Raw genomic sequence first — 9,932 nt, forward strand, 5'->3', positions numbered from 1 at the left:
AAAGAGGGTAAAAATAGGTGAGGATGGGGGGACAAGTTGGTGCAAATGTGAATACAGTGTTCTCCCAACCCGGTTATTGAAAAGTTGGGTCACCGCTGCCTACAGCTTCTTCCCAGGCAGCCGAAAAATCATTTCTAGGGAAAATACTGTGAATCGCTGACCATACCAGGACATTGCGGGTGAATCCCTTCCTGATACACACAGTGCCATGTGACAATCCATGCTGTGTTACTCTGTAGCAATGGATGCATTCTTCTTTTAGAGATGGGTGAATGTATAGCGCCAGTTATTGGCTAGATGAGATGAATCTTTACCATCGTCTCATTGGTTGGGGAATAGACAAAATAGCAGATAGCTATGGCGAGGGTGTATATGGGAAGGCTGGGGGTCCTTTTCATGCAGCCTACACCCTGGGGGGGTCACCATACAGCTTTATCTTTATTTTTAAATCATATTCATAACATCAGATCTCATCCATTTCCAACCAGACCGTGGCGGCAGATAAAGTGGAGGGGGTAGTAGTTTTTTACCCCCTTCCCCTTAGTTGCCCACCCTCCTCCTATCTTGGGGTCAGCAAGAGGTAAAGCACAGGGCCTCTTTTCTATATCTGGGCCTCCAAACAGAATGTAGAGGATCCTTGGGGAGGCCAAATCCAGCCACTAAGGTCCACTTAAACAGGCCCTGCCCCTCCCCAGCACCAATCACAGTTGGTGGGTGACAATGTCTCTGTGATGTCCCCAGACACCGGTCACTCTCATTGGCTGTGACAGGAAGGATCTGTCCTCTTCTTTCATTTCCTCCTGCCAATCATATAAAACACCTCGTGTGATTGGCTGAACCAGTGACGTGTGACAGGACCGAGATCTTTCCTGTCACAGTGAAGCTGTGACCCCTACACATCAGCTCTATGGTGGTTTGGGGACCCCAGTATTCTGCCTGTAGTGCGCTCCCCGGAGGGGCGGCGATATTTATCTCGCATAGATACCCCTGGGGGTAGAATGTCATTCTATCATTTATATAGAGACATTTCCCCCTACTGTGGCCGGGCTCTGTCTGCATATAAAGGTCACACCAGAGATGACCCCGGCACGGTGACCTTGGTAACAGCTCACATCTCTCAAGTCACTCAGGTCAGCTGACTCTGACGTACTGCGCGCATAAACGTCCCGTGCGTCATAGGACATGAAACACGCCCCTTATTTGGCATCAGCCAATGCGATGTCCAGGTTCTTATATACTCTACACGCGAGAGCCAATGATGTCGCCGAACGAGCTGTGGAGGCGTCGCCGTGACGTCACGGAAGGACAAATTCATTAGGTCTGGAGGACGTTCGCTCTCTGTTAGCCGGTGAGGGCCGAGTGAGCGCCATCTTCTAGGGGAGCGTGAGTAGGCCTCAGTGTGCCGGGGGGCGGGATGGGTCGCGGTAACGGGGCCTTTTTACTGGGTTATGATGGCCGGGACGTCTTATAGTGGCATAGGCCCGTTATTGTCCTTGGAGAGCTCTCGGACGGGAAATGTAGCGTCAGGCCATAGGAAACAGTGGGGGAAGGGGGAGTACGGTGCGACCTCTGACTACAATGACAGGGCGGATATAGATCGGGGTTACCGAACATTGTACCGGCCCGGTGTTACGTGACCTTCCTTTCCCGGGTCTTGTCCTTTGCTCAGGCGGGGCCCTTCTCTAGGTGTCCTCCTCACTGCCTGTTACCAGAATCTGGGGGACAGTGAGGGGCCCTCGTGCAGCTCCATATTGGTGGCCCCTAGATGGGGGTGGAGGGTTAATGTTTGAATGGAGAATCCCCAGAAAGATTTATAATCCCCAGAAATAAACTTTTCATCACTACTCAAAGTTTTATTAACTAGCAAATAACCTGCTGATCCTGCCAGAAATCCTGGATGCAGGAAGTTGAGTTTGTGAGCGACAGAGCTCCTCCAGTGCTGAGATGGAGTGTGGGAGGGATTTGTAGACCTGTCATTGGGTGACAACACTGCTTCTTCATACATGCAATACAGCCAGCGTTGTCACCACAGCACAGGAAGTGGATTGCTGTCAGGATCACCAATTAATAATAAAGGGATCCTGCTGCCCCATCCAGGGACTGACAGGCTGCCATAGGATGACATTGATGTCCTTGGGGGTCAGACCTGTCCACCCTCCCCTCATCTTCCTCTGGGGTCATTGGGTGTGCGGCTCTCCTGTGTCCTTGGTTGTGTTGGAATCAGAGGGTGCAGCTGACGGTGGCTCTTGTCATGCAGGGGGTGGGGTTTATTATTGGGGTGACACTTCCTGTACTCCCCAGTTCCCCACTTGGTTGTCCTTTTTACTGATGTCCCCTTACTTTTGTGGTGTTTATAGCGGGAAGGATGAGGAGCCAGTGATCTTCCCGGCCCTTTTAGCACCCGGTACTGTTCACCCGGCTGTCTTTGTATTGTCACCGATGGGTTGGGTCACAATACAGGGGCTGCCACCCCGCTTAAAGAGATTTGTGGGTTTACCACTGAGGAGCTGACACTTGTCAGTTGTTTAGGTTAGAATGGGGCAGGGATGGCTTGGGTTAGATTGGGGGGTGAATTGGCATCTATGGAGGGGCAGTTGTTTAGGTTAGATTGAGGGGTGGCTTAGGTTAGATTGGGGCAGGGATGGCTTGGGTTTGATTGGGGGGTGAAATGGTATCTATGGAGGAGCAATTGTTTAGGTTAGAATGGGGGCAGGGATGGCTTGGGTTAGATTGGGGGGTGAATTGGCATCTATGGAGGGGCAGTTGTTTAGGTTAGATTTGGGGGTGCACTTACCTTTAATCCTATCACAGCTCCTAGCCCTCCCCATAATCGGTGCAGGACAGAGAGTTCCCGTACAGAGCCCGGTACTGACATTTATAAATGTAGAATTTGCATTGTTCTTATCGCCCCCTTCTGACCGTTCCTATATTTTGTTCCCCTACAGCAGCAGCCGCCGCCGCCATGTACTCCACCGTTGCACAGCTAGCCCGGGTCAACCCGTTCAATGCTCCTCACTTCCAGCTGGGTCAGGACTGCACCACCTTAAGGAAGAGCAACACTCCCCAGGTGCATCCCGCCCGCCGCCTCGCTGCTGCCGCCGCTGTTGATGGTAAGTGACGCCGGGGGAGGTGAAGTCAGGAATGTGTACACTCTGATGACAAGGTCATGGAGTACACGTATGTGACCGGAACAATGACACGGAATTGCTGCAGCCAGAGCCTTGTAGTGCTGCACCTCACCAGCATATCTAGCACTGACCCTCCTGTGTGCCGGGGACACGTTGCTCAGATTTTACAGACGTAGTCACATGACTCACCTCACTGTCCGCTCACATTTGTATCATTGGCTATCACTGTGACCTGATACCCCCGGGGTCCTATGATTGTACATACTGGAAGCTTCAAGGGGCAAACTAAGCCCCCCCCCCCCACACATAAATTGGGGCTCGGCCTCCATTGCTTCAGGCTCCCTTCATCTGGATTGAACTCCTTCTAGCAGCTTCCATGCATTCTGCTGCATTGCTTTGCTTTAACCAGCTCCTCATATTGAAGCAAAGCATCCGGCATACTCAGCATAATAACTGAACCTACCCCTCCGTGTAACCTACCCTTCACTGATGACTACTTACCTAGAGACCAAGGGCCGCAGTCCCCTTTACTTCTGCTAACCACAAGTCCAGGGCTCCTCTCAGGGCCATAGGGGGCTATGGGAGCTGAAAGGATTCATAAGGAGATGGATGCACATGGGGGGTTGCCTTGTGATTGTGGTGTGTAGGTATCTGTGTAAGGGCAGAGTGGGGTAGGTTAGATATGGGAAAGGGGGTAATTGTGTGTCTGAAAATGAGAGATTTAGGTTTCATAGGTGGGTGGGTGGGGGTGAAGTAGGGATCTGTGGAAGTTTGTTTCAGGGCCAGGGGTTTTAGATTGTAAGGGGGTGAATAGGCATCTATGGAGGGGGCCCTTGTTTAGGTTACATTGGGGGGCTGCATTGCTTTTCTTTAACATGTCGTTCCCAGCTCCGGGGATATTGAAGCCAAGCATCCGGTGCCTGCAGAATCCCCTGCACACATAGCGCCACTGCAAATGTCAGCGCCATAGAAAGGCATATATATCAATGAACGCTGTGTTTCCAGTATCCCCCTCATGTCCCTGGCATGTGAATTATTAATAAACCAGACTTATATAGCGCCAACATATTACACAGCGCTGTACAATATATAGGGAATCTGTGTTTTATACTCGGTGTCTGTGTCTTTGATTGAACAGAGGAGTACAGCTGTGCTTATGGATCTGCACAATTCTTTGTTCTTTGTGGCTTTGGTGGAATCATAAGCTGCGGTACAACTCACACCGCCGTGGTGCCGCTGGATCTGGTGAAATGCAGGATTCAGGTTTGTCCCGGCATGTCGGAGTGCTGTGTAAACTAAACGCCCGGTGACTAAAAACCCAAATGTGTTTGTGCGACTTAATACGCATGCGTGTGATTCTAAAAAGCATGGTGTTGTGGTTTGTCCATCCAGGAGATTACAGCTGCGAATACGGATCAGCAAAGTTTTATGCTTTTTGCGGCTTTGGTGGCATCCTGAGCTGCGGTATTACTCACACCGCCGTTGTACCATTGGATTTGGTGAAATGTCGTATCCAGGTGGGTATACTAACCGAGCATGATATTCACTGATTGTTTTTATAATGCTTAATGATCCATTTATTTTATGATTTATATAGCGCCAACATATTACACAGCGCTGTACAATATATAGGGAATCTGTGTTTTATACTCGGTGTCTGTGTCTTTGATTGAACAGAGGAGTACAGCTGTGCTTATGGATCTGCACAATTCTTTGTTCTTTGTGGCTTTGGTGGAATCATAAGCTGCGGTACAACTCACACCGCCGTGGTGCCGCTGGATCTGGTGAAATGCAGGATTCAGGTTTGTCCCGGCATGTCGGAGTGCTACAAACTCCATGCAGATAGTGTCCTGACTGGGATTCAAACCTGAAACCCAGCGCTGCAAAGGCCGCAATGCTAACCACTGAGCCACCGTGCCACCCATTTAGAGATCAGACGATTGAACTGCAGGATGGGTTGTTCTGCTAGCAACAAATATCTAAAAGTGACCTCCAATTATGGGGGAATTTGGGCATTTGTGCCGATTATTCTAACTAATATTCAAAGCCGTCTGTAACAAACTTCCTGAATGTTGCTAATGTACACACCTAGCAGCATTCCTATTGGCTGGTGGTTGTCAGGGGGATGTACCATACCTTCGGCCAATAGAATGGCTTTGTATCTTAGCAATGAGTCACTATTGGATATCATAACAATGCAGCAAGCCAGCCCAGTGAATAAAACCTTAAATCATTCACCCATCGCTAATGTAAAAAGCAGAGCTTTGGGTGCCTTTGTAGTAAGTTTTATGTAATAACTCTGCCAGGGACATATGTAACTAAATGCTTCTGCAGATCTTATAATAATAATAATTGTAATTATTATTTGTCAAGAGATGGGCTGGATAATAACAATAAACAGGATTTGTATAGCACCAACATTATACAGGGCTAATGCTAAAAGCAGTGAGATTTGTACAACGCTGTGAAATATGCAGGCGCTATATAAATACAATTTAATTGTTGCTGTGGTTTCAGTGGCTATGGTAAAGTTTATTATGGCCATGTTTATCCTACTCAGTCACATTTAATATTTGGATGGCGGTTTTAGTAATTAGCAGCTGGTTGTCTGCAGACGTTATGTAATTGAAGCAGGATATACAATATATAATACAATATGGAGAATGTTTGGTCATTATTTTGTGTTTTCCCTGCCTGTAGGTGGATCCACAGAAGTATAAGAGCATCTTCAATGGGTTTTCTGTCACTCTGAAGGAAGATGGCGTCCGTGGCCTTGCCAAGGGCTGGGCCCCGACATTCATTGGATATTCCATGCAGGGATTGTGCAAGTTTGGATTTTATGAAGTCTTCAAGATATTCTATGCCAACCTTATAGGCGAGGTGAGCCAGTAGGGGAGGGGGTTCTGTTCTGAGGGTGTATGGAATTTATGTATTGAAGTGAAACCATCATCTGTGGGGTCCGCTGTTACCCGCTTAGCAGTTAAGCTGCGTACACACCTGCAACTTTTGTCGTTGGAAAGGATCTTTCACGATCCTTTCCAACGACAAGGGGCTGCAAGATGCATGAATGGTGCTGTACATACAGCACCATTCTGCTCTATGGAGAGGGGAGGGGGAGAGCGACGGAGCGGCACCCTGCTGCGCGCTCTCCCCCTTCCCTTTGAGTCATTGGCATGTGAGAGGAATATACCTTCATATTGGCCATGTTGTTCTATTGGCCGCGGGTCATGCCGCTTCCCACCAATAGGACTCGGCTGATGTGCGGACAGATGATTGGATTCTATATTTGTACTGCAGAAAGACAGAACTTTTCGATAGTTGGAGGGTAAAGGGACACCAAGGTCTTATAAATCTGGCTTATTGTGGAAAACATGGCCGCCAGTAACTGATGTTGTTGGCCTGGTTATGTCTGTGTTCTTGTTATAGGAATCTCCTTTCTTTGTGGGGGGTTCTCTGCCCATAACACTGTGCAATGTGTTTTGTAGATTCTATAAAGGAGTGGCTCCTCTCTGGATGAGGCAGATTCCATACACCATGATGAAGTTTGCTTGCTTCGAGCGTACAGTGGAAGCTCTCTACAAGTATGTGGTGCCCAAGCCACGAAGTGAATGTTCAAAGGGTGAACAGCTGATTGTGACATTTGTTGCTGGGTATATTGGTAAGTCTACATTGGCCTTTCTTAAACATAGGGGAGGGAGACCTTGAAACATTAGATCTTAGGATCCCCTGCAAAAATGTCTGTATCTATAGTATATTATTGGTGTGGTCATTAGGTCTTGATGTTGACCAGTGGGAAGAATGTCACCCTTACAGATATCCATAGTCATTAGGTAAGTGGTAAATAACATAAGAGGTCCAAACTACTTATTGCTCAAGGAACCCCTAGCGCCCCCTTTTAGGATCCCAGGCTGAGGTACAGTGACATACATCCTATTGATATGTAATGATCTCTAGCAGCCTTGTGTAACGTGTCCCCGGTCTGATCATTTCCTGTATTACATTCACACCATGTGCGGCGCTCTCTAGTGAGGGCAAATAAAAAAAATCTGATCACCCTCGCTCTAGGCAGCCCCAATTCATGAATTAGGGATTGATGTACCCACTAAAGGGGGCGAATAAATCATTGGCTCTTTCTACCTACATGAAGTCCAGTCCACGGTTGTCGGGGTCATTTTTCAAAATTTCCAGTTATATAGAAACACTTGGCAATCTATTTTATTTGGAACTGGGGATAACAGAGTTTCTATGTCTCATTTAATGTGAAGTTGATTCTGATTACAAATACCAAACATGCTCCCTTAGATCCACCTTTGTGGGTGTCTTTCCTCGTCCTGAGTTCAGCTGGATCCTCCCGGCAGTTCCAGGTCAGGGACACCCAGCAACTTGATTGGTTGTACAGTCAGAGGTGCTTGAGTCATTGGCATGTGAGAGGAATATAATGATCCGCTTATTTTACGGCTGTGAGGGCTGATAGGGCTGACACTTGGACCCGGGTCCTTTGTCCAAATCTGAAAGCAGAAACATCGGAGACCTGTGCTGGTGATGGATTAACAGAAAGAAATCCCCGGACTCTTCCATTAGGGTAAAATCCTATTCTATGTGTTGTGACGTATTTATAAATGTTTACAAGCCTCTAGAAAGCTGGCCGGAATGAGTCAGAGCCACCATCAATGGAGGAAACCAATGGGACAGAATCACTATTGGGTTCTTTGCCTCCTTCCTTATTTTCCATAGGACTCTATAAAGATCTATGTTATTATTACACGGTATTTATATAGCGCCATCATATTACACAGCGCAGTACAAAGTCCATAGTCCACTAACTGTCTCTCAAAGGGGCTCACAATATAATGTCCCTACCATAGTCATTAGTGTAGTCTAAGGTCAATTTAGGGTGAAGCCCATTAACCTAACTGCATGTTTTTGGTATGTGGGAGGAAACCCACGCAGACACAGGGAGAACCTGCAAACTCCATGCAGATAGTGTCCTGGCTGGGATTCGAACCTAGTGCTGAAAAGGCCAGAGTGCTAACCCCTAAGCCACCATGCTGCCCATTTGGTGTCAAAGTGTAAACTGGCCACTTCCTTGTGAAAGGGTTCTGGGCCAATGTTTCCTGGCACTTGAACACGTCGGAGATGCCATCAGGTATTCAGAGAGCAGTGGTGATCAGGAAAGGATGTGCTCAGATGACGGGCCAGGCTGGTGGGTAGAAGTTGGGATGCGTCCATGTAACAATGGCTGTGACCCATCGTATATATGGTTTGATTCATGTTTGCTATGTACATGTAATCCATGGAGGGTCATCTTCCCATTTATTTCATCATCTTCCCTTTATTGAAGGCCAAAGAATCTCTTGATGGGAAATCCCTTGTGTATCAGAAAGTTCTGGGAGAGTGCTGGATGGAACAAAGAGCTGCTCATGTCACGGCTCTGTGATAAAACCCAATTTACGCCCTGAGACCCTCTGAATAAATTCCTGCAAATAGGACCTGTAAATTATCCGCCCAACGCTACAACGTCCCGGCACCAATCTTATAGATACACATACATTATATGTACAGGATACCACTAATGGGCTACAACCTGAGCCACTGGGCAATTTATGAAGCACAGTATATAACCACTCTATGCTATCAAACGCCTTCTCCGGCCAATAGGGCACCCGACGTGGAGGAGGGGCCAGACAACCTGTAATGCTCCAAAACGGTCAGCAGCTTTCTCACATTATAAGGAGGAGATCTGCCCGGTACAAATTCTGCCCGGGCAGGACTTACCAACCTCAGTAGCAGCAATGCTAATCGGTCTGACAAAATCTTAGACAAAACCTTCACATCCATGTTCAAAAGTGAAATTGGCTGATATGAGCTCGGATCCAATAAATCTTTACCGTTTTTTGGTAACATCTTAATATGGGCTAAACAACCTGGGGGTAAATATGAAGATGTTTTATACATATCATTATATAATTCAGGTAATACAGGAGTGACTTGTGCTTTAGTATTTGCAGACCGTTTAATGTCTGACGCAATTTCTTCTGAATAATAGAGGAATTAAGATAACATAAATCTTCTGATAAATTTAATGCAATCCCATAGATAAGCTTGGCGAGCTTGCTTCCATATATTTTTTATTAAGGGTATTTTTGTTTGGAAAAGAGACGTGCTATTATCCTACCCCTTAGATGAATATATATAAAACAAACAAAATAATCGTCACAACAAATAAAACTTGCATACGACTTCCTTTTTTCCCAATGACGGAGCTGCCCAATGCAGCAAAAAGTGCAGAAATTTTCATGAAAAACTTTTTCGGCTTTCTCTACTTGCATAGATATTGGAAATCCCATTGCCATTGGAATAGTATGTGAGCAAAGCTTCTGTAAATCTGGTATTCCGATAATTCTCACTTTATTTTGCCTTGATCGCTTTTCCATATCAACAAATTTTTCCTGTAATACATTATACTGATCCCCTAGGTGCTTCTGTTGGGAACGTGCATTAAGTTATCTTCAAGGTCACTGACCCTTTGTTGTAACTCATGGATACTTTACCCCTGTTTAGTAACTGTATTAATTTCAATGCAATCTAATATAGAGTTATCTGCCCTACCTGGGCTTGTAGTTTTCTCCACCTGTGCAGAAGCTGCTTCCACCATCTTTGTTAAGCTCGCTGCTTTCCCTGCTGTCTGCCGCTGCTGGGAGCGCTTTGAAGCCTGGGAAGATAAGATGAACCGTTCCATCTGGTCATCGCAGCCTGCAACGCTGAACAAGCTGGCTGCAAGGCCGCGAGGTATAGTCCACGGGA

At 46.8% G+C, this 9,932-nt stretch overlaps 2 protein-coding genes and 2 non-coding genes across 5 annotated transcripts; all 4 read left to right on the forward strand.

The window, feature by feature from the left end:
• Positions 1 to 1,245: 1,245 nt before the first annotated feature.
• LOC140322646 (solute carrier family 25 member 3-like) lies at positions 1,246 to 6,040 on the forward strand. Of its 2 annotated transcripts, none has more exons than XM_072399200.1 (4): positions 1,246 to 1,383; positions 2,946 to 3,110; positions 4,521 to 4,645; positions 5,829 to 6,040. In XM_072399200.1, exons 2-4 carry the CDS (start codon positions 2,963 to 2,965, stop codon positions 6,018 to 6,020), a joined length of 465 nt encoding a protein of 154 aa, XP_072255301.1. In that variant the 5' UTR covers positions 1,246 to 1,383; positions 2,946 to 2,962; the 3' UTR covers positions 6,021 to 6,040. The 2 variants fall into 2 exon arrangements, with proteins under 2 accessions (XP_072255301.1, XP_072255302.1); XM_072399201.1 differs by having other exon boundaries at positions 1,286 to 1,383; positions 2,949 to 3,110.
• Positions 6,041 to 6,267: 227 nt separating this feature from the next.
• On the forward strand, positions 6,268 to 6,398 carry LOC140325091 (small nucleolar RNA SNORA53). The gene has a single exon (XR_011919672.1). It is a non-coding gene; the product is annotated as a small nucleolar RNA SNORA53 (small nucleolar RNA).
• Positions 6,399 to 6,574: 176 nt separating this feature from the next.
• On the forward strand, positions 6,575 to 6,786 carry LOC140322647 (solute carrier family 25 member 3; the record flags this gene model as incomplete). The annotated part of the gene is given in 1 exon segment (XM_072399202.1): positions 6,575 to 6,786. A coding segment is annotated over 1 exon segment (145 nt), but the record flags the coding sequence as incomplete, so codon positions are not given.
• A 629-nt stretch (positions 6,787 to 7,415) lies between these two features.
• On the forward strand, positions 7,416 to 7,612 carry LOC140325089 (small nucleolar RNA SNORA53). The gene has a single exon (XR_011919671.1). It is a non-coding gene; the product is annotated as a small nucleolar RNA SNORA53 (small nucleolar RNA).
• Positions 7,613 to 9,932: the final 2,320 nt, after the last annotated feature.

This window comes from Pyxicephalus adspersus, chromosome 2 (genome assembly GCF_032062135.1).
Source record: "Pyxicephalus adspersus chromosome 2, UCB_Pads_2.0, whole genome shotgun sequence".
NCBI classification, from domain to species: Eukaryota; Metazoa; Chordata; class Amphibia; order Anura; family Pyxicephalidae; genus Pyxicephalus; species Pyxicephalus adspersus.

Excerpts from the sequence above, each read along its gene's own strand:
- LOC140322646 (XM_072399200.1), top strand. The coding sequence starts at position 2,963 with ATGTACTCCACCGTTGCACAGCTAGCCCGGGTCAACCCGTTCAATGCT. Across the intron at positions 3,111-4,520 it reads TGCTGCCGCCGCTGTTGATG|GAGATTACAGCTGCGAATAC; the intron begins GTAAGTGACGCC and ends TTGTCCATCCAG. Across the intron at positions 4,646-5,828 it reads TGGTGAAATGTCGTATCCAG|GTGGATCCACAGAAGTATAA; the intron begins GTGGGTATACTA and ends CCCTGCCTGTAG.